We start from the raw sequence: 27048 nt of genomic DNA, 5'->3' as shown, positions 1-27048 counted from the left end.
CAACAGTAAAAAATCAGGATAAAACCCTGTGATCCTCAAAAGAATCGGGATACCGTGCAGGGGAGAAAGGCAGGCTGAGAGGCCGTGAACGGTAGGACGCGGCAGTGTTGCCAGGTGTCTTGGGCCACTGGGGCTGCTGTAACAGCACGCCATGGGCCAGGCGGCTTACAAACAAGGGACAGCGATTTCTCACGCTTCTCGGGGTTGGGAAGTCCAGGATCGAGGCACTGGCAGATCCGGCACCTAACGAGGGCCTGCTTCCTGGTTCACACATGGCTACCTCCTCATTGTGTCTGCATGTGATGGAAAGGGCTGGAGAGCTCTCTGGGTCTCTTCTCTATGGGCACTAATGCCATTCATCCGGCTTGGCCCTCATGACCTAACCACCTTCCAAAGGCCTCACCTCCTAATACCATCCCATTTGGGGAACCGGTTTCAGCATATGAATTTTAGGGGACACAAACATTCAGTCCGTAGCAGAAACCACCGGTGTGTCCCAACTATGCTTCTTCCCTTCTTCCTTGACTACAGAACTTGCATATTTATTTATTTCCATACTTATTTCCCTAGGCACCTTGGAGTCAGGAGTGAAGGTTGCATTTCCCAGCCCACCCTGCCATTCAGCCGCTCAATTGTGGCTATCGGGAAGGAAGCACACGTCTTGGGAGGGACTTTCTAAAAGGCTCCTTGGAAGGGAGGAGGGGGTATTCTATTCCACATTTCTCCTTCATGCTGCCCGGTCGTCCTGGACGGGGGGTTACCTTGAAGACGGAAGCAGTGCTGCGGAGCAGAGAGGTGCAGACGACTTTGTGGGGGGCCAGGCCACCTGCGGGCGGCTCGTTTCCGCTCCTCTTTGACGTGAAAGAATTTTACCACCCTTGCTGGGTCCTTGTTAGCGGCAGACAAAGGCAATCCCTGATTCATCCACCTGGGTGCCAATCCAGGCCCGCCATGACCCTCCGGGCCCACTTTCCCAACCTGAGCTGCCAGTAACAGCAGAGCTACCCTGGCTGCTGCTTCTCTGTCTTCGGCCTCTTGCTTCAGCCACCAGACACTCTTGAGAATCCAGGGCTGTGAGAAACAACGCCCTGTCTTAACGGTATAAATGCTTCCACTCGTCACATCTGTAATCCGCGTGCATATCTACATTCCCATAGCTATCGTTTAACTCAGGGACGCTCAAGCAACTGTATCTAGCTCAATATCATTAAGTGCTTGGATGTTTATTCGAGATCCTGCTACCCTTCCCCAAGTACCAGCTCTGGGCAGAATATACCTATTTTCTATTTGGGTGAACTAGAATCTGACCTCTGAACAATGACACAGTAAAAACAAAACAAAATGGAACAAACATAAGACATCTATTGTGCAAGAAGCTTCTTGACTACCAGACTTTTTTTTTTTTTAATACCACGGTGTTATTTTCTCATATGTACATCATATATTGTAATACGAAATGGATATTGACTGCAGCTGAGGTGGATATCCACATGTATTGACCTCAGAGGTAAATATTGACAGAGACAAAGGTAAAATCGATGCTTACCTTGAGGGCTAATAAATCTGGATATCTACTGAAATAAGTCAATAGGTGCATTGTTACAAACACCCACGGTTATAGTCACTTGAGCAAATTTGTACAACGAGCGGTCAGTGGTTGTTTTCTAGAAAACTAGAGGCAGCGGCAGCAGTTCACAGAGGCTGCGCTGACGGGCCGTTCGCTTATTTACTCCTGTCTGTTTTGCTGCCAGCTAGCACTGGAGAAGGTAAATAACACCCACCCCCGCCACCCTGTCAAAGGAAGTAGCTCAGCCTCTATGATCAGGAGGCAGTGACTGAATTAGGCCTTTGCGTTGGTTACTGGAAGAAAAAACTGATGTGGGTATCCCCATTTTACAGCCTGGTAAACTGAGGCTCAGAGAACTTGAGAAGCTCATCTGACAGAGATGATAAAGGGTGAAGCTCTAAATTCAAAACTTAATTGATGTTAAACTTGTTATCTTTCTAACACATCACTATCTGCTGATAATTGTAATAAAACTGGGACTTGGGTGATAGAAAGGTCAGAGAAAGGTGAATGCAGAGATTGGAGGGAGTGAGGAAGGGTCTATTTGCGACAGAAAGTGACCATAACAACTTCTTTGCAAAAGTGGACAGGAAATTTCTGTGACTCCCACTTCCCATCACTGCTGTCGATCATTGGCATCGTTACAGCTGAGTTTTGGTGAGTCGCGACTATGGGCTGGGTACTGTGGTAAGCATCTTAAAGATCTTACGTTGATTAACTCCCATAACCCTATGAGGTCATACAGTAGATAACTTGGCCATCTATCCAACACTCATTCTCTATTTCTCCCTTGATGGCTGAGCTCCCCCCCTCCACCACATGGACTAAAACCGGGCTATGAATCTTCAGGGGCCCAAGCTCCCAGTCATGGTGGGTCCAGATGCTTCCCTAGAGACTGTTTATACACAGGCATTGGATACAATTCTGGCCAATGAGATGTGAGCGTAAGTCTGTTGAGGGGCTTTGGGGAAAGGTCTCCTTGTTCCTGAGAGACACAAGAGAGAAGAGAAGGTGTCTTTTCTTCCAGCATTACGATCACCGGCTCCGGTGTCGGGAACTGCTGTAGCCATCCTGAAAATGGGAGGGAGACTCCACCTGAGGAAGAGACTGACGGACACCTCAGGGAAGTGGAGCCAGATCAGGACGTGTCGCCTCTGCGACCACCTACTTCTGGACTCCAGATTAGGTGGGATGACACACTTCCATACTACTGAAGCCACTGCAAGTTGAGTTTCCTGTCGTACGCAACCCCGAGCACCTCAACTGATACACGTAGGGGCCAGATTATCCCCCTTTTACGCAGGAGAGATCTGGGTTTAGGGATGTTAAGTGTTACGTGAGGCAACTAGTATGGTCTAACTCCACAATCTGAGTTCTTAACTGCTCCTCTGCAACCTTCCCAGGCATGCTTCCCATTTGAGGATAACACCATAATCTAGTGGAAATCGGGCCCTGCAAATGAAATCAACCAGGACTGGCATTGATCCCCTCTATGTGACCTTGCAACTCCTTTCTGTAAGCACTATATAAGAGACACCCTCCCAATACCTACTCCCTTCAGAAGCCCTGGGTTTCAAAACTGTTTCACTGAATAATAAGACATTTCTCCCTGCCTTAACATATAAACTGCCGAAGAACTTGGTTATGTTTCCTCAACACCCAGAGATGCAGTTTATCAAAAGGTTTCCGCTCAAGAAACATTCCGTGTGCTTTCAATTCTCCTTGTCCAACCTACTCTTTCCTCCTCACTGGAACAATACCTTTTATTCTCCAATGTGCAGCAAAAGCGACAGAATTAAAGGGTGTTTCCTCCACTCTCCTTGACTGTGACCGCCATCTTGGATCTGCCTTCCACACCAATAAACTACCATGATGAACCTCCTATGAGAGTATTCAACACACTGGATTCCTTCAGTAATCCTCCACTGAGTTCCTGCTAGCTTTTTCCTGTATGTGTTTCTCTCCTTAAAGACAGGAACTGTATTTCATTTATTTATGTAATCCTAGGACCCATCACAGTACCTGACACATGGGAGCAAGCACAGAATTCGCTGATAATTATAGATCTCAGGTAGGGTAGAAGGTGTCAGGAACAGCTACCCTTCCCCAGAGATCCCGAGGGAAAATTCCAACGAGTAACAACTGCCGACAAAGACCCTCTTCCCCTCGAGTTTTCCATCTTTTCTCACCTTCTCGCTAAGAAGCAGCATCACGGTTCATCCCCTGGTTTCTTACTCTACAGAAAAAAAGCAAGGGAAAAAATAGCCAACAGACAGGTTATGACACAGTTAAACTACGGGAAGCCAAAAGAAAGTGAAGAATCACACGCCCTAAGTTCCATCTTGCCTTCCTAAGTCTGTATTTTTAAAGGAAATCAGGGCACCTTATCATCCATTTACTGGTTATCTTTATGCCATTACCACAAACTCACACTGAAGCAACAGCCTCTCTACTGTAGCTTCTTTGCGGCGTCCGGGGGCCCTAGTGAGAGCCATGCTAGGGGAGTCACTGAAAAGTGCAATCCACCGAGGGCCCACATTCAACAAAAAGGCAAAGACCTCTGGACTCAGACTGAATTATACCACAGACTTTCCATGGTTCTCCCACTTGTAGATGGCAGACTGTGGCACGTCTTGGCCTCCATAACTGTGTGAGCCAATTCCTACAGTAAGTCTCCTCTCTTTGTCTGCCTATGTATGTATGAGTGTGTCTATCTATCCATCCATCCATCTATAATCCTATTGGTTCTGCTTCTCTGGAGAACCCTGATACAGGCAGTTGGGTCAGATGAAATTAATGTATCAATATGGCGGCCACATTCGCAAAAAGAGACATCGCAGCGTGGCTACTAAATAATACAGATGGGAGACAAAGTAGGGGATGGTCACTTCTTCCTGGAAGGCTAAGGTTCTCCCCCTCCCCCTCCTCTTCTACCATGACCACCACTACCACCGCTACAAGGAAACCTGCATATCTCCACAGGGACCATTCTGGATGTCTCTATCCCCAGCACCTTGCTCAGTGTCTGGTACCTAGTAGGTGTTCAATCAATTGATGTTAGGTAAGGTGTCAAAGGTACGAAGAGGTACCTAGGACACCTTAGCAGGAATGAACACGAGACAAGGGTTCAGGGGATGGAATGACCTCACCTTCTCTGAGCCTCCGTGTCCTGAGAAAAAATGAACTCAACCCATCATGCAAGTGGCTTTTGTTAATTTTCAAGATTCTAGTAATATGAGCTTCACTCCTGTTCATGACCTGCTTCAAGCAATTACGAAGCCACTTCAGAGTCCAAGAAAGGGTGGATTTTGCTGCTGAGCCAGAGCTTCCTGACAGCCAGGCTCATCTGAGTACACAGTAGCCCCATCCCCATCCCCCCAGGAGAGCAACTAAGCAGTTCACCAGTGGCAGTCTCAGGAAATCAGGCTGCTAATTTAAGGCGATGGCCTGAATCTTCATTATTTGCACCCAAAAACCATGAGTCAGGTCTCCTTCTGTTTGCCAAGTGCTACAACCCATTCGCATTTGGGGCTATCGTCACCTGGAGAGTATTCCAAGGGCTTCAGCTGGAGCAAAAGAGCCCCCCAGGGAAAACTTCGCCCTGCACCTCCCCAACATTGACCCTCCCTGCAGCCGTGCAAGGCCCGCCAGCAGCAAAGCAGCCAGTGCCACGGCGAAGCACAGTCACAGCCACACAGGGAACAGACATAAGGCTGACTTTAATTGCAGGGTCACAGGAGTATTTTATCTAACTGCCACAACTACAAAAGAAGAGGTTAAGTCGCTTGAAGACGCTCATCATTTCCAAGAGGGAGGCCCACTTGATTTACATAACCACCCGTAAACATGCAGAAAAACATGCACTTAAGAGACTTAATGCTTCCTGACAGCAATGAATTGGCATTCACTGGGACACTCTGCACGTTTCCCAGGAAGAAGTCCTGGCACGAGGATCATGAAACGGTTCAGGACTGCACCAGCGAACCGAGGAAAACCTGGCTCCAGGTTCCCACGGACAAGGCGATGGCCATGATTGAGCGCCCCGCTGTCTGGGCCACGTCGCTGCCTCTATGCCCCACACCGATGACTCCAAACACCCGGTGGGTTCAATGCCAAAGAAAATGACAGTTCTTCTGATCAACAGCTCTGTTTACAGTAATCAGGGGAGGGCAGCGAGCTAGTCTCAGGATGCCAAGTGATTGCTTGTTTTCAGGATAATCAATAAGACACTTATCTTGAAAGATTCCTGCAAGTTTGGAATCAATTATGAATGGGATGATGATAAAACTCCAGGAGAGACTTGCTGGATTTTTTAAAAATTCTCATCAGAGTCAGGCTCCATTTAGTTGGTTTCTCTGAAATGTTATATACATTTAAAAATGAATACTCACTCTACTGTGCCATTATCAAATAGTGAGATTATCGCATGATTTAGGAGGGATTTTCAAATTCAGACTCCATGGAATCTTGGGATAATATCTTTCAGGTTTAAAAAAAAAAGGAGGAGGGATTTCCCATCAAGGGTATGAAGGGTTGCAACGTCATATACAGTAGAAATGGCCTGAATTTTAGACGCAAACGAATGTTTACTCTGAAAGTAAGGTTTTACCAGTTACAGATTTAAAATTTCCCTACGTCAAAAAGATGACAATGGCATCGCAATCGTAGGGTTATGGTAAAGTTAAAATGAGATTATCCATATGAAAAGTTTACCATAATCCCAAGCAGTGCAATGGGCACTCGGTACAAGTTAGTTATTCCTAATGTTAAGAGTCCTGACCTGGTCACCTTGAGCAAGTGACTTCATCTTCCGGGTCACCACTGTCTCGTTTCTCAAACGGAAATATGTTGCAACAAATACGTTGCAAGGCGGTTGGGGAATTAAATTAAATAATGAACAAAATAGCATCTGATCTTACAACTGACACATGATAGGTACTAAAAATGATAAGTAATGGTATGGAAAAAATGCATTGTTCTCCCTTTACTCTCACACTCATAATTCTTCTGACACCAGATGAGTGGGGTCTGTCCCCCAGCAAACGAACCTCTGAGACCAGCTGGGTGTCCTACAATTCAGTTCCCTTCTGACACTGATAACCAGAATTAGAGCAGACCTCAGTCCCACAAGGCTGCCTCCACTTCAGATGCCAATCTCAAACAGCTGGTCCCAAGGTCACCCAAAACTTCCGTCTGACTTGCTTACAAATGGGAGGTTTCCACCACCTCCTTCTCAGGTTCCACAATTTGCTACAGTGGCTCACACAACCAAGGAAACCAGTTTCCTTGCTATTGCCAACTGATTACAAAGGGTATTGTGAAGGGTGCAGATGAACGGCCAGATGAAGAGATGCACAGGGTCAGGTCTACAAGGGCTCTGAGCACAGGAGCCTCTGTTCCCGAGGAGTCAGGGGTGTCACCCTCCCAGCTCATGAATGTCTTCACCAACCTTTCATGTAGGGATTTCTCCGAACCCTGCAATGTAGGGATTTTTACAGAGGCTTCATCATGTAGGCAAGATGGATTACTAACTCAATTTCCAGCCCCTTCCATCTCTCCAGAAAATGGAAGGTGGGGCTAAAATTTCCAAGCTTCTACTCACGGCTTGGTCTTTCTGGTGACCAGACCCCATCCAAGGGCCCACCATCAGATGCCTCATGAGGACAAAAAATGCTTCTACCACCCAGAAAAGTCCAAGGGATTTAGGAGCTCCCTGTCAGCCACTCCTACCACTAAGGAAATGACAACGGTCTCGGGAGCCCTGTGTCAGGAACCGGGACCAAATACCAAATGTTAGCAGGAGCCAGAGGCACAGACGTGTGTGTGTGTGTGTGTGTGTGTGTGTGTGTGTGTGTGTGTGTGTGTGTGTGTGTGTGTGTGTGTGTGTGTGTGTGTGTGTGTCTACACATATACACACACACACACACATACATATATATATATATTTTTCTTATTATTCCTTCCACAATAATATTCGACTAGAAAAAATTGAAAGAGAAGCAAGAAATCTAGTCTCACCTCTCCGTTTCACAAATAAGGCAACTGGAGCTCAGAGAGCCTTATCTTGCCTCAGGTTACCTGGAACATTTATTTCACAGGTGGGCCTGGACCAAAGCTCCCGGGAGTAAGGAAGACCTGTGGCTGGGATGGGAGCACAGGACAACAGGAGATTCCAGAAGCTGAACCATAACGCAGAGCCTGTGCAATCAGGCCAAGCTCTCTCCTAACTGGAAATCTGCCCACCTGGGAATACAGGGGAAGGGAGAGGAGCCAGGCCTCCGGGAGGAAGGCAAGGTTGAGCCGGGCAGAGAAAAAGAGGCTGTTACGTGAAGTGACTTTGAAGAGGGAGCTACTTAAGTCAAGCGGTCGTCGTGAGACCGCCATGCGTGGCAAAGAACGTGGGAGCCCAGGGCCTGCCTGCCTCGCACCAAGCCCCCGCCCCCCGCCTCTGGCCAGTGGAAGACCAGCTGGGGGCCCATCTGTGGATCCAGCCTTGGGGAGCTGGTCGAGGGCTGCACGAGTAAACCCCACAACTAAGAGGCAGGTCCCCAAAGAGACAGAGGGCGAAGGCATTGCCAGGCTGCGGCGATGGTCTCCATTCAGCTCAGGACCCTAAGCCCGGGGGGCAGCCGCCACGGCCCGGCTCCTCTTGGCCCCGAACAGATCAACATTTGGCCTGAGCTTGCAGAAGACATATTCTGGGCCACCCCACTTACGCTGTCCCTGGAATCAGAAATAGCCCAGGGCTGGTCAGAACCACAGCATTAGAAATCTGACGCTGTATTTAGTTCACACGGCCACGGCTGAAGAACTTCTTTTGAGGTTCAGGTTTTAGGGATGGAGCCCTAAACTGCCCCGAATGGGCCTCAGCAGAATCCGGAAGCAGCCCAGCGGTCACCTCTGCCTTCCTCCAGCTTCACCGCCCCGCCCTTGGGCACCTCCTCACTCGTTGGGGAAACCAGTTTTGTGCTTTGACCAAGGCAGGAGGAAAACCCTCTCCAAGACTGGCAAATTCTCTCAAATGATTTCCGTTGAGGTACTGCTTCCATGCAGGGAAGGGCGCAGCTACGAAGTGTACAGCTTGATGGGCTTCTACATGTGTACACGTGCGTGTAATCCTATCATCGGATCAACACAGGGATGACTTCCAGCACGGCAGAGGGCACCTCCCGCCCCTTCAGGATCAGCGCCCTGCCCTCACATGGAGGCGTCCTGGCTGCTGCTGACTTTACATTAACGGAATCATACTCTGCACCGTCCTGAGCATCTGGCTTCTCTCACTCAGCCTGACTCCCAGACTTCATAATGTCTATAAAAATAGCCCATCCGGGGCTTCCCTGGTGGCGCAGTGGTTGAGAGTCCGCCTGCCGATGCAGGGGACGCGGGTTCGTGCCCCGGTCCAGGAGGATCCCACGTGCCGCGGAGCGGCTGGGCCCGTGAGCCATGGCCGCTGAGCCTGTGCGTCCGGAGCCTGTGCTCCGCAACGGGAGAGGCCACAACAGTGAGAGACCCGCGTACCGCAAAAAAAAAAAAAAAAAAAAAAAAGTAGCCCATCCGCTCACCTGTCTGGGGCTTCCGCTGTGCGCTGGGCTCAGAGCAATCCCCGTGTTTACTCCTCACTGCAGACTCAGGAAATGGCAAACTATTCCAGCTTTACGGATGAGGAAATGTTAAGTGACCTGGTGGCCAAATCCCGAGGCTGGAAATCAGCATCTTGGGATCATGGATTCAAAGGGTTTGGACCCCGAAGTCCATATTCTTTCTTCTCGGCCAATTTGCTATTGACTCTTGACACCAGGGTTGTGAATGATTCACATGAAACCCTCCTGACAGGGTGTGACACACCATATGTAGCTGTAACTATTAGCCATGGCGAGGGTGATGATAAAGGTGAGGAGGACGATTAGGCCGGGCCTTGTATTAATGTTGGGGAAGCAGAAAGGAACAAGACAGACGTGGTCTGGGGCCTCAGGGATCTGAGCTTGCTTCACAGTACATGCAATACACATGTAAATAACTTTATAATGATAAGTTGGGATTATGAAGGGAGGGGATGGGTTGCTTTGGGCCCACAGTGCACGGTGGTGCTCAGGCAACATTTCCGCAACAGTGTTTTTCTTCTTGAACCGGAGAACAAGGAGGCTGGGGACCTTCAGCAATGTCACACAGCAGCTATTGGAGATGCCTAAAATATTTCCCCCAAAAGGTATGCAACACTAACCAGCTTTGCTCTAATACAGCTGCTCACCTGAGAGGCTCAATTACATCTGCAGCGGTCTCTTCAGAAAGAGCATTTAAAAGGCGGCTTTGCCCTTGACTCTTGATTCTGCATGTCAAAAGCACTTAACTCAAAAACCTCTGGATTACCAACACCAGATCAGGGCATCTGCTCCCAAGTCAGACCGCCCCCTGCCTGAGGTTCTGACACCAAAGGCACTTGCATTATCATGATGTTATCACTGAGTCAACTGCAGCTTGGAAAGGTGAGCATGGGACCCTGAGATTCCCAGGCCTCCTTTCAAGGAAGCACTGCCAGGTACATCTGCCCGCGAAACCTACGATCCCTGTTCCATTTTGTGACCCAGGATTCTGCTTCAGAAAAACCAAACCAAACCAAACCAAATTTTTTTAACTCCTCTTATTGGATTCACTGTGACTCTAAATTTCTCTGAAGATGGTGGAGTGGGTTCTCATCTTACACTGATGAGGCTAGGTTCTAGAGTCGGGACACAAAAGCAAATCTGAGTATCGGCAGAATTGCTCTCGAAATGCTAAAATATCCTTTGGCGCTGCTTCCTTCTAACCAAGAGAACCAGCGTTTGTTCCAGCGCTGGCTCACATCCACTCCTCTGGTTGAACTACCGGTTAAAGAAGCTGCCTTAACCGGTAGTTCAATCCAACTACCGGTTAAACCAGTAGTTACTACAGACCAGGTTACTACACAATTCACGTGAGCACCTCACATTCAAGATGCTCCAACTAAGAGACGCACAAGGACACAGATTCCAAAAACAAAAGATGCCCTTCTTCTTCGAGCTCTCTGCTCAGTGTGGAGAAGGGAGGAGGCCACGAGCACCATGGGAATTCCTGTTTGTCTTGCCTACAGTTAAATCTGGGTAGGTTAAAGGCATACTGAATGGAAGGCACTGAATCTCTGCTTAAGACTGGGACACCTCAATGGCAAGGTCCTTCTTTTCATCACCGCCATGTCCTCAGAACTAGCAGACCTCCTGCACACAGAAGGTTCCTCTTCAACATCAGTGGAACACCCTCTCATAATTAACCTATCAAATGACAGGCCATCGGGACATTCTGCAGTCAGGGGCAGGATAAGGATCCACAGATGAGAGGAGCTGGGAGCCAAAGTCTGGCTCAACTTGATGAAGACCTTTCGAAGAACTATAACTTTGCATAATAACAAGTTTACTACTAAGCAGGGGTCATTAGTCATCTATCAGATATGATGCAGCAGAGAAAAATGCACTGGGCTGAGGTTGGACTAGTCAACAACCAATGGAACAATGATATTTTTGTGAATATGGTCAGTGGTCAACAAATAATAAGAAATACAAGGACTACATATAGTTTTCCATAAAGCTAAATAGCTCTGAATTTCTAAACTGTCCTTAACAACAAAAGACAATGTTCCCAGGCCCATCAAGGTCAACTCGTACGAAGTATATAACTTCTGACAAAATAAACCTCAAATATAAGCAAACACTGGTATTCCCTATTTATAACAAATACGCTCTGATGCTACATGTTCATCTATGTTAATACAATTAACATTTTCATCTACATCCAACAGTAGACTACAAGCATAACATAGCCCAACAGCAACTGCTATCAAAAGTATAGATCTTACTTTATTTTTACCTTCATCTGACATACTGTGGCCGTGTACTGACCACTTAGGAACATTCTTCTGGCCGTAAATCCAATCAATAATTCACTCGTGCAGAACATATAACTGTACATTTTCTGCTCATACAAACCCGTTGGTGATGAGTGCCGATGAGAGAGCAGAAAACCAACGCCATTCATGCACCCAGCGCCCCTTCTCGGAGGACTAGCCTGAAAACGATCCTTGTCCTGCCTACAAATGAAATATTTAAAACAATGTTTTGATGCTCCGAGTTATACCTGACATATTTGTCGATTTTCCCAGACACTGGGAGTGATTAGATTTGGGGGTCAGTTGCTCTAAGGTCATGTGCAGACTACACATTTTAATTTCAAATAGAGGATGACAAACCTGATAAGCAAAACTTTATAAAATAAAAGGATATGAAATCAACTTACACTACTAGTTGGTATGGGGAAAACTTTTGTATTAAGTCCTGTCACCTAAAGGTACGGAACCTGGCGTTACAAGAGATAATTTTCGTGACGTATAACCTTGGTAAGTTAAGGAACCTAGAAAACGTACTGTTAGAAACTACTTCAAACCATGGAGAACGTTTATTCTCGATGAGGGAGGGGGGCAGAGGGGAAAGAGAATCTGGCTTCATGTTTACAGGCGTTTACTGGTAAAGGATATATTCTTAGGGGTTCACAATAAATCGGGAAAGATCATTACCCACGATCGTGCAATGGACAAGACTGGCAGGCGGGTGGTCAGAGCTGCAAAGGGTTAAGCTACAAAGACAATGAAACAGCCTAGGAGTTCTTTAAAACTCAATTAAAATAAAACCAGTTCCTCTTAGTTTTTCCAATCCAGATTTAAGACTCATTCTGTATTAAGTATTCATATGAAAAAGGGTACAGAAATTGAATTCTGAATTATGTTAACCATTTTCTCAGCTATAGAAAACGTCGGCTTCCAAGCCCAATGAATACAATGGCTACATGTTTAAGACCCTTAGTTATGTAATTAATGTAGTATCATTTTAGCAATTAGTTCAAATGACCATATGTAACTTTTTTCTTTTTAAGATCACAGCTGTAAATATTTTTTAAAATACGTGCCATATCCTGTGCATTAAGGATATATAATTTCGATTAAAAACAGAAAATGACCAAGAAAGCTTTTAAACCAAAAGTTACCAGGGAGGAAGGGTCGGGGTGGGAAGATAGATTGGGAGTTTGACATTGACATGTACACACTGCTATATTTTAAATGGATAACCAAAAAGGACCTACTGTATAGCACAGGGAACTCTGCTCTATACTCTGTAATAATGCAAATGGGAAAAGAATTTGAAAAAGAATAGATGTGTGTATATGTATAACTGAATAACACTGCTGTACACCTGAAACTAACACAACGTTGTTAATCAACTATACTCCAATATAAAATAAAACATTTTTAGAAGAGTATATATACCTGCATGGCTCTGAGAATCCCATACGCTTCCCTTCCTCTGATCCTTCTGCCTGAGTAGCCCTCCTTCCTTTGCCTGCCGGTGAACTTGGTTCACCATTCAACTTAGCTGAGATACCACCTCCTCCTGGGAGCCTGCCCTGCTGCTCCCTCCCACTTCTTACTCTATGTTCTCCATACCTTAAGCACACTTAGATACTTAAATAAATTGCAGCGGAGTGTGACCGATCTCCTTGACTGAGCTGTGAGTTCCTTATGAACAAAGCAAAACCCGCCGCTTTACCCCTAGTGTTTATTACAGTAACATCCATACCACAGGAGCTTCATAATTACTTGCCGAACTGTTAAATGGGTTTTTTACAGCTCAAAAAATAGGAACAGAAAGAAAACCAGGACTGAGGTGGGACAGCAAATGTGATGAAGTACCTGACAATATGAAAAAAGAGAGAAAGAAACCAAAACTATGAAAAGCACCGCCCCCCACCCCAAAAAATGCAGAAGAGGTATGATGTGACCTTCTTAATGTTATGGCTTCTTCTGCGGTGTAGGTTTCTGAAAAGCAAGACGTGTCATAAGTAATATTAACAATCAACAAAGCTGTAACAGCATTACAAATGATATCCATTTGTGGGGATGTACCCTCACCATTAAACCTGTTTCCAAACAAGCATTCTGCAGGAGATAATACACATTCCAGGTGTCAGAGATGCAATTCTGGAAGCCACAAAGAAAACCAGGTTTTCAGAAAACCATGAGGTTGCATTCATTTTCATTTACTTATAATGTTGATGTATCATATTGATTTTTTCCCAAATGACCCATAGCTGGAAATGAATTTCTTTCACACAGTTCAAAGCAACTACATATCTATCTATCTATCTATCTATCTATCTACCTACCTACCTACCTACCTACCCACCCACCCATCCATCCATGCATGCAACTGTATATTTGGATTTGGTATATATGTACATACACTATATGTACATAACTATATATTTGGATTTGGTATATATGTACATACACCAAATCACTGCATGGTAAGAGACTAATCCAATGGTATGAGACTATTTTTAACTGTCAAAAATTGTCAAAAAGGTAAAAAACCATCAACAACAGCTTTAATTGTCTTGTGTTAGGGTCAGACAGCAACTACTTTCTGAAGCAGGTGGTCAGTGATGTATGCCCAACCATATAATAAAGCGTCTACAAGAACAGAAGCTGTGTATATATTTTTTCCTTTGAAATGTGGATCCACGGGGTAAACGTTCTTGTGAAAATATTAATTAGCAAGTCTTGGTTGTTGGGAAAGAACTGTGGCCAGTAGGGCCACAACTGATAGATAGCAAAAAACATATTTCAATACATTCTATCAAAGTAAAATCCTAAAACTGAATTACCAATGACACAAGCCCAAACAAGGTCTCCTGTGCATGTGCTAAACTGAAAGTCATACCATTGACATTCCCTAGACACAGATTCTTCACAATGTGGCAGCTCCTCTGAGACAGCCAGGGTAACTCAAAGAGAGGGCCAGCACACGGCACTCCAAAGCTATGAACTGGGACATATCCAAAATGTGTTGATGGGGGTGCCAAGGATGAATGTGGGGTACAACCTTACCCATTTAAATGGTTCAGTAACTAAAACCCAGAAAGGTTAAGTAAATTATGCAATGTCACAAAGCTGGGAAGTGGAAGAGTGTGGAGTTACACTCTAGCTGGTCTGGCTCCAAAGTGAGGAGTCATACCCAGTGCTGTCTGAACTTCCTTCTTGGTGAATTCGGGGCTGGATGAAAGGAAAGCCTCCAGATGAGCTGGTGTCGGGGCACCTATACTCACAGTGGCAGGGCGGGAACTTAGGGGACAGGTGCTGGAAGCTCTATTCTAAAGAAGACTAATGTGAACAAGCTATTAAAACACTTTAATTTTAATATTTATATAAATATAAAGTATACTTTATATTTAAAATATTAATACACTGAAACCCAGAAAAAATATATGTATATATTTTCTTTTTGGTGTTGGATACATATATATATCAAATAAATCCAAAATTTATATATTATATAAAAATAGATTTTTATATATCAAATAAATGCAAAAGACTAGACAGAAAGTCTATTTAGCAAATATTCACTTTTCATCCTCCCACCTATTTGGAAGGTGTAAAATTCACTACCTGAAGTTGGGCTTGGTCATGTAACTGGCTTTGGCCAGTGAGATGTGAATGAAAGTGATGGGCTATGCTAACCCCGGGTCTAGCCCTTCCAAGGTATTAGGAGCTACTGTTCCCACCATGGGAAGAATGTGCCCTAACTCACCACTTGCAGCCTCAGCTCCAGAGCGAAACTGGTGAGGCAAGGCCACTGTAGATGGACTAGTCACTCCATTTTGGGTGGTTAGTTACACAGCAATAGCGCAGAGTAGAGATGGGATGGAAAAGACAAGGGTCAAGTGATATAAAAGTGAGCAGAGAGCAGCGTGGATAGGGCGGTAGAGGGGCAGACATCAGAAGCATCCTTGAGAAAGGATTAAGATGCTCAAACCAGCATTTTTGGTCCCTGATCTCATAGTTATGCACCTTCACCACACACGCATTTAAAGAGACTAAAATGGAAAGACACCTGCCTCGTGGAGAATGAAGAATACTAGTACCATTCAAGCCCAACGCCTCCAAGCAAGAAAAATACGCACAAGGCTTCAACGAAAATCACACCATAGCTCTATTCTGAACTGACAGCAATGTCTTTTGGGAGGAGAACTTCAATTGTCGGGTATAAATTTTGGACCAAAGAAAGAAAACTGGACATCTTGTGAGTTCTGGAAAATCATGGAAGCATTATTTTTTGCAGAGAAGTTGGTGAAATGTAGAAGAACTGGAAAGAAGGCCATTTATAAGATTTCCCAAGATTACGGTGATAATTTCTTCCCTTTCAAATGCAGAGTATATTGAAGTTTCTTTTAAAAATTCATATGGGAGAATCACTCTATTGCAACGGTACGAGGGAAACTGTCAGACCACATTCCCACTTCAATATTATATTGTGCTTCAAGAAAAGATTTCCATATATTCTAGATTAAAAAAACCCTCATAAATAAATGATAATCCAGTGGCATGTTCTGAAAAATGAAAAAATAATTTTGTGTTTGCATTTTACTCCACAGAGGAAAATTTAATCTCTCTTTTAATACAGCATGCTTTATATAAACAGGGAAAAGATGTAACCTTATGAAAATTGATTTGTTACATGCTTAAAAAAGTCCCTTGCAGTATTTATCTAGGCATTTTCCATCCGAGCGTATAAAGGCATCACACATTGATAACTTCACCATGTGGGGTTAAAAGCAAATGCGGTTATTGTGATTTGAATTGACAAAATTTTTCTTCACAGTGCTAAGAGTAATCAAGACGAGACAGCGGTGTTCGCGGTGTGCTGTCCATTATCAAGGTTATGTTTTCAAAATGGCATCATCATCTGCAACAGTGCCAAGCACAAGGTAGGTGCTTCCTAAATGTTTGTCAAATGCAAGACGTAAGGGAAGCAATGGAGAAAAATTAAATGCCCCGGTCCAAAGCAGAGTTGACGTCACAGGGTACCAGGATGGGGCAAAATCAGACCATCTGGGTCTGCCATCAATGCAGAAATCCTCTTGGTTCTCCGAGCAACCCTTGTTGAGTATTGGATTTAAGACTGACACCACACCCTCAGGACATCTCATATCATGGAGAGACGCCTACCACAGTCTACTGCCCTCTAGACAAATATCTCCTCAACACCCATTTTAGAAATCCCAAGGAAAACAAAACCAAACCAGTTCTGTACCGCCTGTCTTCTCCTCCAGGGGCAGAACTGGCAGAGAGATGACTTCTCATCCCTGCCGAAAAGAGGCTTCAGGACGGCAGTTAACTTAGAAGTCTTTTCTTCAAAATCTTCCTGCTTTAACCTGGAGCCTTTAGGTGGCAGCTTTGGAAAGCAGATCTGGCCCTGAGACTCCGCTGGCTTCTTTGCCACCGCCAGGGAGGCAGCTATCACAGACAGCCCGAGGTGGGATTCCAGTTTTAGAGGGCTGGTAGACATTAACAGGCAGCAAAAAGGAGCGAGGGCAGCTCGAGTTGTGGTGGACAAACTCTCCCGAGGCGCCACACGATCCCTGCCTGTTGTTTACACCTTTGGGTACCTCCCTCCCTCTGCGTATGGGCAGGACCTGTGATGTGCTTCTACCCAGTAGAATACAGTAAAGGTGACTGGATGGCACTCCTGCGATTACGTTATGTTACGTAAGACTTGCTCTACAGTCTTGCTGCCCTCTCGGGAAAGCCAATACGGTAAGGAACTGCATATGGCCTTGAGGAACTGAGGGTAGCCTCTAGGAGATGAGGGAAGGCCTCCAGCCAAGACCCAACAGGCAGCAAGAAGCCAGGGGCCCGGAGACAGACAGCTGAGTGAAAACGAAGTCTACCGGTAATCAGACTTGGTGACCTTGGAGGTGTGGAGGTGACTCTGGAAGCTGACTCTTCCCCAGTGAAGCTCCTCTATGGGAAAATGGCCTGGCTGACACCTGACTGCAGCCTTGTGAGACCCTAAGCAGAGAAGCCAGCTAAGTCAGGCCCAGACTTCTAACCCACGGAAACTATGAGACAATAAGTATGTGTTGCATTAAGCTGCAAAATCATAAGAAGAGTAAGTAGTGCCCAAGTAGAGAACTTGGAGCTCTCCTGTGAAGCGGAGGTCAAGAGGAGCAGCTGGTGTCGGGAGGACAGGAAGCAGGAGGGCCCGAGAAAGCCCTGGGTGGGGACTGTGCTTTAGGAAGACGCATCACACATACAGGAGAGACTGGAGCATGGAGAAATTAGGATCACAGGGGGCAACATCACTCTCCCATTTTTTCACCAGGCAGGAGCTCAAAGTGGGTCAAAGCCCAGTAGAAAAACAAAAACAAAAGAAAAGAGCCAAGCATTTGACACCTAATTCAGTTTCAAGATACCGGAGCATGTTTAAACTTTCAATATTATGCAATGTGCAGACACAACCAAAGAGGTCATAAAAGTAACCTATACATCTTTTTTTTTTTTTTTGGCAGTACGCGGGCCTCTCACTGTTGGGGCCTCTCCCGTTGCAGAGCACAGGCTCCGGACGCGCAGGCTCAGCGGCCACAGCTCACGGGCCCAGCCACTCCGCGGCACGTGGGATCTTCCCGGACCGGGACACGAACCCGCGTCCCCTGCATCGGCAGGCGGACTCTCAACCACTGCGCCACCAGGGAAGCCTATACATCTTTTAAATAATGATAAATAGAATGGCTACACATTTGCCTACTGCTCAACTTAAGAAACAGAACTTTGCATGACTTCCCCTGCCTGACTCTAAGACATCACTCTCGTTTCAAAGATGCCCGACCCGACCCCAGCCCTGCACACCTGGGGAAGCAATGGTTCACATTTTGTGTCTCTCCTTCACATGCTTTTCTTTACAGTGTTAGCACATATCCTTATATTCCCCAATGAGTTGTCTCATTTTGTCTATATTTTGAACTTTATATAAGTCGAACCATACTGCAGATACTCTCTGGGTAACTGCTTTTTTTTATTTTTTTATTTTTTTTTTATTGGTAACTGCTTTTTTAATCCCACATTATGTTTTCAAGATTCCTCTGTGTGGATGCAGGGTTCGGCAATTCACTCATTTTCCCTGCTCTCTAGTACTCCATGGTGGTATGAATACACCACCATCTATTTCCCCATTTTGTCACTGACGCCCTTTGGGGAGTTTTCAGTTTCCTACTATGAAAAGTAATGTGCCAGAGGCATTCCTGAACTTTTTCGATTCAAGAGTTCCTCAAAGGCATGTTCACAGGAGTAAAACTGCCTGGTATTAAGTATTACTTCACCAGCTCATGCCAAAATATTCGCCAGAAACGGCTTTATCGGTTTTCACTCTGAGGAGGGACGTCTGGCCTTTCCTGTTGCCCCATATCCTCGCCAACGCTTGCTATCGCCAGACTACTTAAACGTTTCCAGTTCAGCAAGTGTGACGTTGTTTTTCATTTTTGTTTTCATTGCAATGCCTGCAGGATGATGAGTATGAACATGCTTTAGAATAGGATACTCTTAGCGGGATGTTCAGAGTTATGAGACAGGTACTGCCCTTTAAAATCTGTATATCAGGTTGACAAAATAAGACATAAGCCAAGGAAAAGCTATTAATGCAGACAAAACAATGCATGTTGTGTGTGTGTGTGTGTGTATAAAATGGGAAATTTCACAAAATTACACATGACTGATCCTGGCTCCCAAGCCCAGTGGCAGCATGACCTTGAGTGAGTCATTTACCTTCTAAGCCATCTGTGGCACATAAAAAGCTATCTACACTTTTTTTTTTTAACTGATATAAAAAGAAAAGATTCCCTGTGTTCCTAACACTTCGAAACTATCACTGCCTCTTTCTCCTCATGGGGTATTCAGAAACGTACGTTTGTCTTCTGCTCTGACTATATACAGCCTTCCCAACCCACTCAGACACAGGGAAAGGATCGATATCTCACCTCAAGCACAGACCTCAATTCTAAATTTAAAAAGCACTGGGCAGATGAATGAGCGTTCTGTTCAATGCCATCTCTTCACCATTGTATAACGTTTGCCTTCACGGGGCACCTTTTCACTCTCGGTTCCTTCCGCCCGGAACACTTTTCCTCTGGCTCTTTACACTGCTGGATCCTCCTTACCTGTGAAACCTCAACTTCAGTGTCACCCGGGCATTCTTTCTCGAGCCAGCCACCCTCCTCCGTCCCTGACCTTCCTTCATTTCCCGCACACGCCATGTTTGCTTGCTTCTGAACACGCCATCACCACCAAAGGTATCTTATCTAGCCCTTGAATTGTTTCTTGCCTGCCCCCCGCACCAACTGGCAGGTAAACTCCGTGAGGAGAGGCACCTGGCTTGCCTGACGGGTTCACCTCTGTGTCCTTAGCACCTTGAGCAACACCTGGCATCTAACAGGACGGTGGTAAATAAATAATTGTTGCATTACTTCACCTACACCGAGTTTCGGAAAGGACTCTGTGGTGGACCTGGAGATTTATATGTGAATTTATTTGTAAATAAAACACTGGGGCTCCAGATGCCGGATCCAGCAGTCATTCTCTCCACCTCACTGCTTTCCCCTTGAGTCTGATGCCAAGGGGATCAATTTCTACCAAGTCCAACAGGAACACAGGTCTTTCCTGGATTCTCACCCATTTCCCCTTGATTATAAGCATCTGCTAAAGAAACTATATGGAAACAAATCAACAAAAGACTCTATTTTCTTTATCTTTATATCCACTGATAGTTTTAGAGTTTTAATCTTGCCAATAACCATCCCGTAAGCGCGTAAGGATGGAAACCATCTCATCGTATTTGAAATTCAAAGAGGAAGCTCAGAGAACACCACATGACAAAAGGTACCAAAGGATATTTATGATTAAGGAAGATGATCAGTTAGAAGCAGGAGTCTGTCAATGAGGTTACATCATATCACGAACAGGGTTTATTACCAACGCGCAAAGATATGCCCTCTCTTTGGTCAATAAGGGAAGGATAAAAGGTTCAAGATAAGGAAGAGGCATTTTATAAATGAAAATGTTCACTAATGAAATTAGTATCGTTACCGCAGGAAGTGCTAATTTTCCTGCTCACTGAGAGTTTAATAAAAATGTTATGTCTGCTCTATAACTGTGATTAATCAGTGTGGTATTGAGAAGTGCAGGGATTCTTTCTCAACAAGGCAATTTTCGAAATTTGAAAAGGTGTAAATTTCATGCAAATTGCTTCATAATCATATATGTACAAAATGGAGCCGACAAAATTGCAGTTAGGAAAGGAATCATTAACATCTAAGGTTTTTTTTTTAATCTTTTTTTTTTTCCAGCTGCTCCTGAAAAGGTATATTGCAAAAGAGAAGATATGACCAATTGAAAAAGCGTACAGGTAGGAATGCCAACAAAATGCTAAACATTTTAAACAAACTCAAATGTGGATGTCAAATTTAAACAGCCATGTGAAACAGGAGGTTTTATAAAGGAAAACACTGCTCTGATGCAATAAAAACACACCCACTGGTTTTAATCACAATAGAGAGAGGCAATGAAACACTTTGCTGCCTCTGACTCTTCTTGGTGGGAAACAGCACATCTTGGCTAAGGAAAATCACATTTCTGCTCACATGATTCCTTCTTAAAAAGTCCCAAGGCCTCTTGTAATTTTAAACAATGGTTTGCAAACCTGGGGGCTCCTCAGACAAAGTGGCCTATTCAGTAACCCCTCCTGCCCCACTGCAATGGCTTATCTGGGACACGCTCCCCTCCCCCATAAGGAACATCCCTGAGAGGCTCAGACAGGACATCCCCTCCCATCTCCTGGAGTCTGCAGCCAGCACTAGCTGGGTAAATCCCAAACAGTTTATTCATCTGTTTATACAGCTAAGGGAAGGATAATAAGACCTCAAGTGTAAATATGACAGTGTTAAGGTGATCAGACCGTTCAACGGATGGCCCTTAAAACTTGTAAGACACAAGCAGAAAACTAGCAGGAAGATGGTGACAGGTCACTAACAGCGGATTGTTTCTGGAGTTTAAGAAGATGGAAGCCTATTCTTATGTTTTAATACAGAACTTAGAAAGCAGTGGTTAGCAATTTGGGGCGAATAACTCACAGTGATTCTAAATGGACTAAGTATTGCCATGCTTCCTTGCATTGGGCGGATTTTTTTTTTCCGAGCAGGCAGTTGGAGGGATGATGTCATGATAAGTGAGAACCATTTTCCTCCCTTGTCTCATCCCGTACCTCATATATTTTCTAAAATTACAACCCTGCTCAAGGCAGTTATTATGCACAGTCGATGTTCTTCAGGAGAGTTTTTCAGAGGATGATTTTTGGTTAAAGCGGCCTATTTTAGGAACATCTGGTCACATGCATTAATGCACACTTCCGCATTCTGCACGGATTTTTACGACGGCGAGCGTCCGCCCTGAGTGTCTCTCCCGTGGACAGCTTGTAAATAAGACAAAGGCTCCTGCTGCCCTGGATCCACCGCACAGGGAATGGGGCTGAGACTACGATTCCATTTATGCGCTAAGATTCATAAACCTCGAGGGGCCCTGAATGCGCTGCTGGGAAACAAGGGCAGTGGGTGCTCGTTTCTGGCCCATTAGACACAGTATGAGCCACAGGAGGCCACACTCTGTCACTCCAGCCTGGTAATGGGCCCCGGGCAAGACCCACCCCCCCCCACCCCCGGGAGGTAGGGAGGGGCTCAGCTGAACTTTTCTGCTCTTCTTTCCCCTGACTCAGCCACAGAGAAGGCGTGGGCCACCTGCAGGTTTCCACGGTCAGCGGGGGGCACCGGGTTGGTTCTCCTTTACCCTAGTTTTGCAGCAAAGGCCACTCTCTAAAAAATACATCAGTCTGGGGCGGCAGGGAGCAGGGCTAGGCCTGGGGACGTCTGAGCACAGAACAAACCCCGCTTCTTGGCAGTGGACGAGGAAAGGCTCTGGGCGGCAGCACAGCCTTGTGAAAGGGGTCAGGACACGGGGACTCCAATCTGGCTGCTGCCAGTCATGGAGGCGGGGCTTGTGACCATCCCTGGGGCCTCTCTGAACCTCAGTGTCTTCAAATGAAACCGGGCATGATGAGCTTACCCACCTCACGGGTGGCAGAGATGAATAACGAAAGTCTAAACTCAGCCTTGCGCCCGGCACACAGAAGGCCCACGATACATGTGAGCTCTGCTGTGATAACTCCGGGAACTGCTACGATTTTAATGCACAATATGACTGTCTTCAATACTGTTATCGCCACCACTATTCGGAGATGTAACCCCTCTGATCTTCAACTCCCTCAGCCGTAAGGCGCAGACAATCGGGACCCCCTAGGACTGAGGAGTAAATTAAAGCATAAAAAGTAACCAGCGTGTTCCTGGTACATCGTTGGTACTCAGTTCATTGTCTGTCTCTACCTTTATGGTAGGAATTCTGGGAAGTAAAACTCACTTGAGTGCCATGAACATTCCCCGATTTGCTAACTGCACCATCGGCTACTGAGAACCACATCCCAAGAGGCGTTTGCCCACAGGAGGGAAGGGGCTGGGAGGCAGAGGCCGTGACCTCCAGCACTCACATCTGCCCACAGCTGCTGGGTGACGAGGGCCTGGGCACGGGCGGCTTCTCTTGATCCTCACAACCATCCTGAGACGGGGATACTCTTAGGCCCCACATTTCACAGCAGAGGAAAAGGACGAACTACTATTCATCGTGCTTTGCAATAGCCTGTGAACAGTCAAATTCATAAGTAGGGTCTCTGCTGACTTTTACTGTGCAAACAAAGCATCCCCCAAAGCAGTGGCTGAAACAACAGCTGCCCTTGATTCGGTGAGTCAGCAATTTGGGCTTTTAGCCCTTGATTGGGTGAGTCAGCAATTTGGGCTGGGCTCCGCTGAGCCAGGTAGCGTCGTCCCAGGGGTCGGCTGGCTCTTGGTGGGAGCCAGGTGGCAGCACGGCTGTGGGTCTCTCACCACCCAGCAGGCCAGCCCGGGCTTGCGTGAGCCCAGAAGTGGAAGGTTCCGAGAGCAGTGAGTAGGGGTGCCCCAGTGCAGAAGCACTTTGCAAGCCTCTGATCGTGTCATGTTTAGGAATGGCCCCTGGCCAGAGCAAGACCCCTGAGGCCTGCTGATTCAAGGGGTGAAGGAACCGACTCCACCTTTCGAAGGGAGCTGTAGGACATCACAGGTAGGGGCACATGTGCGGATAGAGGGGAAGGAATTGTGGCCATTTTTATAATCCACTGCACGTATGAACTGGCGGCATTTGTGGACTTAATATCTCTCAACCAGGACACGCTCAGAGAGAGTTCCTAATTCCAAGGGATATTATTTGAATCAGATAACTAATCAATTCTCTTGGACAATTTACCGTTACTTAACCCACAGGCAGCTGGGCAAAAGAGACATGGCTCCCTAGAAGTTTTCTGGTTCCAAAAGTCTGTAAGTATTCTTTCGGGGGGGGGGGGAAGCGTGTGCACGTATGCTAGACACACAGTACGTCTGAACTCTCTTCTACGCTGGTATTGCTCTTCTTTTTTTGGCATTAATGCTTGTCGGCTGTATTCCGGAACCACCCACATCGCCTGAAGACTGCAACTGCTTCAATGATGTTCAGAGCATTAAAAGGAAAGAAAGAAATAAAAGGCAAGTTTCAGAAGGGCAGCACTTACCCATTCACAGGAAAATAGGCTGAAAGGAAAGCATTGTCAGAGTGTTTTGCGAGTGACACTTTCAGCCGTATAAATTATGATTTATTTTCCCATGTAATCATCTTGATTGCAGACGCCCTTCCGAAGAGATCGCACCGCTCCTGGCTAGCTCTTTCAAGCCTCACAAGACAACTTTCAAACCTGATTAGTATGTACGATGGGAAATCAGATACATTATATTTAGCTTGAAGTGCAGAGCGCCGTGGGTACGAAGAAAGAAAGATAGGGGGAGGGATAAAAGGGGAAAAAAAAAGAACATCTGTAATCCTTTTCAGAGGACTCCGTGTGCACACGCACCGCACCGGGGTAAAAGGAGTGGAGCTGGTGGGCGGAGTCTGCGCAAGCTGCCCGATGTAATTAACCACCGATCGGGGATCATCTCCTTATCGGGCGGCTCTCAAGTTGCTAAGCTGAGGGATGTGATGCCTCTGTACGCAGGACAGACTCATGCTTTTCTGTTACGACATTTAAGAGCTCATCACACCCATCAACCTGGTCTCCTCAGTGTCACGGGCTGTGACGCATCGTGTGCACGCGTACCCGCCCTTAGAGTGGAGCTGTCGCCTGGTCAGTGGGCACAGTGGCCTACAGGCAGGCTTGGCCTCAGCGTGGCCGCCTGACAAAGAGCTACGCTCCACGTGCAGTGTGTAGATGTGGCCCAGCAGCGCCCAGACCGGGGTGAGTCAGGACGGACGCCGGGGGCAAACGGGTCAGCTGTGACAAAAGCTGGGGGCCCAGCAGGCGCAGGATGGCACCTGCACGGAAGCTGGTAGAGCACGTCTCCTCCAGCGGAGGATGCCGGAGGTGCCTGCTTGCTTCTGCCCTGGCCCTGACACCCTAGAAGCAACAACAAGATGGAAACACGTCCCTCCCTGGGCGGGGCGTGGTGAATGGATCCGGAAGGTAATCAAAACCCTAGTTCTTATGTTAATAGAACACAGCTAGATTAAGAGCAGAATGAAGGATGTGCAGGAGGTTTGAGATAAGGTGAGATTTCTGAGGAATTGTGTGTGTGGGGGGGGGTTCGAGCCCCCCCCCCCCCCGCCCCGGTTCCTCAAGGCCCGTATTCCTCTCCTCTGCCTTTTGAGCATCCACCATGGGAAAACGTGAGGACTTCGTAACTTCCAGAGCGCCTGAATCACAGCGAGGCGCTTTGATTAGATTACCATTTAATCTGACTCGACAACTCCATCCAGAGAAAAGGAAAGGAGAGGCACGTCTGCTGAGCGCCTACTGTATGCCCGAACAGGTCTAAAAGTTGAACATCCACTGACTGCTGCTTCACCATCGTAGGAAGCCTGAATATTAACTGATTCTGGGTGGGGGCACCGAGGCACAGGGAAGATGATGAGGTGAGTCAGGTCATCAGGGGACACCAAACTGTTTCCACTCAGCTCCATCTGCTGGTAACTGAAGACCCTGAGCTACATCATCCCCCTTTCCCCGACCCCCATCCTACCAGGCTGGGGTCACAGGGGAAGGAAGGCAGGTCTGCCCACCATCCAACCTCTGAGTCCACCGGGAGGCTCTACCCTAAGCTTCCTTTCTTTGTGTTTTATATCACCCTTTATTTAATGCTAAACTTTCTGCCTCTAAAAATGTCTCTAAAAAGGTCTAGGCTTTGGGGGGGAAAAAAAAAGATCTAGGCTTTGTTTTCTGTTATTAAAAAAAAAAAAAGGTGGCTTTTGTTGGTAGAACACTAAGTGGGTCCCAGCGAACACCTGGCCTTTCCCAGTTACTCAATCGCTAGTCTAGGTACTGCTGTGAGGGAGTCTTGCAGATGTTAATTAAGCCCCCAGATCAGCTGACCATCAGATAAGGAGACTATCCTCATTGGATGAGCCCTTTAAATTCGGGTCTAGATGTCAGAGTCGAGGACAATCAGAGAGGCTTGAAACATGAAGGAGAGTCAAGGCGCAAGGCAGTCTCTGTTAAGGGCTTTGCAGATGGAGGCGTCCTGTGACAAGAACGTGGGTGGCCTCTAGGAGCTGGGAGTGTCCAGCCACCACCGACAGAGTGACGCAGTCCCCAGCCTTACAACCACAAGGGACAGAATTCTGCTGACAACTGGAATGAACTTGGGAGTAGATTCTTCTCCAGGGCCTCCAGAAAGGAAAGCAGCCCCAGCCGGTACCTTGAATCTGTCCTTGTGAGACCCTGAGCAGAGACCCGCGTCACGCTGTGTCCAGACTCCTGACCTACAGAACTGTGACCTAATAAATGGGCGCTGTTTTGAGCTGTTAACTTTGGTGTGATTTGTTACTCAGCCATCCAAAAACAAGTACGGCAGCATACAACAATCCCAGCTTTCTAATGGAAACTTCCTTCTATTTCTGTCTGGCTTCCACAGTCACTATACCTTCAGAGGAGAAAATTCTTAACGCAGGAACTTAAGCACCATAGCTGTATTAATTTTTTTTTTTTTTTACTAATTACTAAAGAATTAATTCCAAAACAATATTTCTCACTAGTATTACTTATGATAGTAATATGATATTGGAGCCGGTGAATCTAGACCAGCTGCTACTGCAATTATTTTTCTATGCCATGTCCTACACAAAGTCAAGGGAAAAAAAACTTCAGACCAAACAGAATTTTGAATTTCTTCCACAAGAGGCTCCTGATCGGGTGGCACTGACTTATTCAAATACATTGCATGGAGAAAAGCCCTACCGTGGGTATCTCTGTATCAAATATCATTAATATTATCTCCCAAACTTCAAACATGGGGGAAAAAAAAACAGCTTTGTAAATTTCTTCTTATAACCAAAATCACACACAAAAAGATGAGAGCCCTTCAATGTCACTAATTTCTCTGAAGCAATATAACGGGCAAACTCCTGAGACCTTGGCTATTTCAGACAAAACAGA

The 27048-nt window shown here is 46.2% G+C and overlaps 1 protein-coding gene across 3 annotated transcripts in view; it reads right to left on the bottom strand.

The window, feature by feature from the left end:
* The window catches only part of WWOX (WW domain containing oxidoreductase), a 977376-nt gene that overhangs the window by 553838 nt on the left and 396490 nt on the right, over window positions 1-27048 (bottom strand). The window contains exon 9 of one of the 3 annotated variants that reach the window (XM_060130091.1): window positions 3659-3803. The exons of the other annotated variants lie outside the window; for them this stretch is intronic. Within the exon in view, the coding sequence (XP_059986074.1) occupies window positions 3777-3803 (27 nt within the window). The 3' untranslated portion in view covers window positions 3659-3776. Of the gene's footprint in view, window positions 1-3658; window positions 3804-27048 lie in introns of those variants that run through there. 3 annotated transcript variants of the gene reach the window in all.

Source organism: Lagenorhynchus albirostris, chromosome 19 (assembly GCF_949774975.1).
Source record: "Lagenorhynchus albirostris chromosome 19, mLagAlb1.1, whole genome shotgun sequence".
NCBI classification, from domain to species: domain Eukaryota; kingdom Metazoa; phylum Chordata; class Mammalia; order Artiodactyla; family Delphinidae; genus Lagenorhynchus; species Lagenorhynchus albirostris.
The sequence above is the reverse complement of the archived record's forward strand: the minus strand, read 5'-3'. Positions and strand labels throughout refer to the sequence as shown.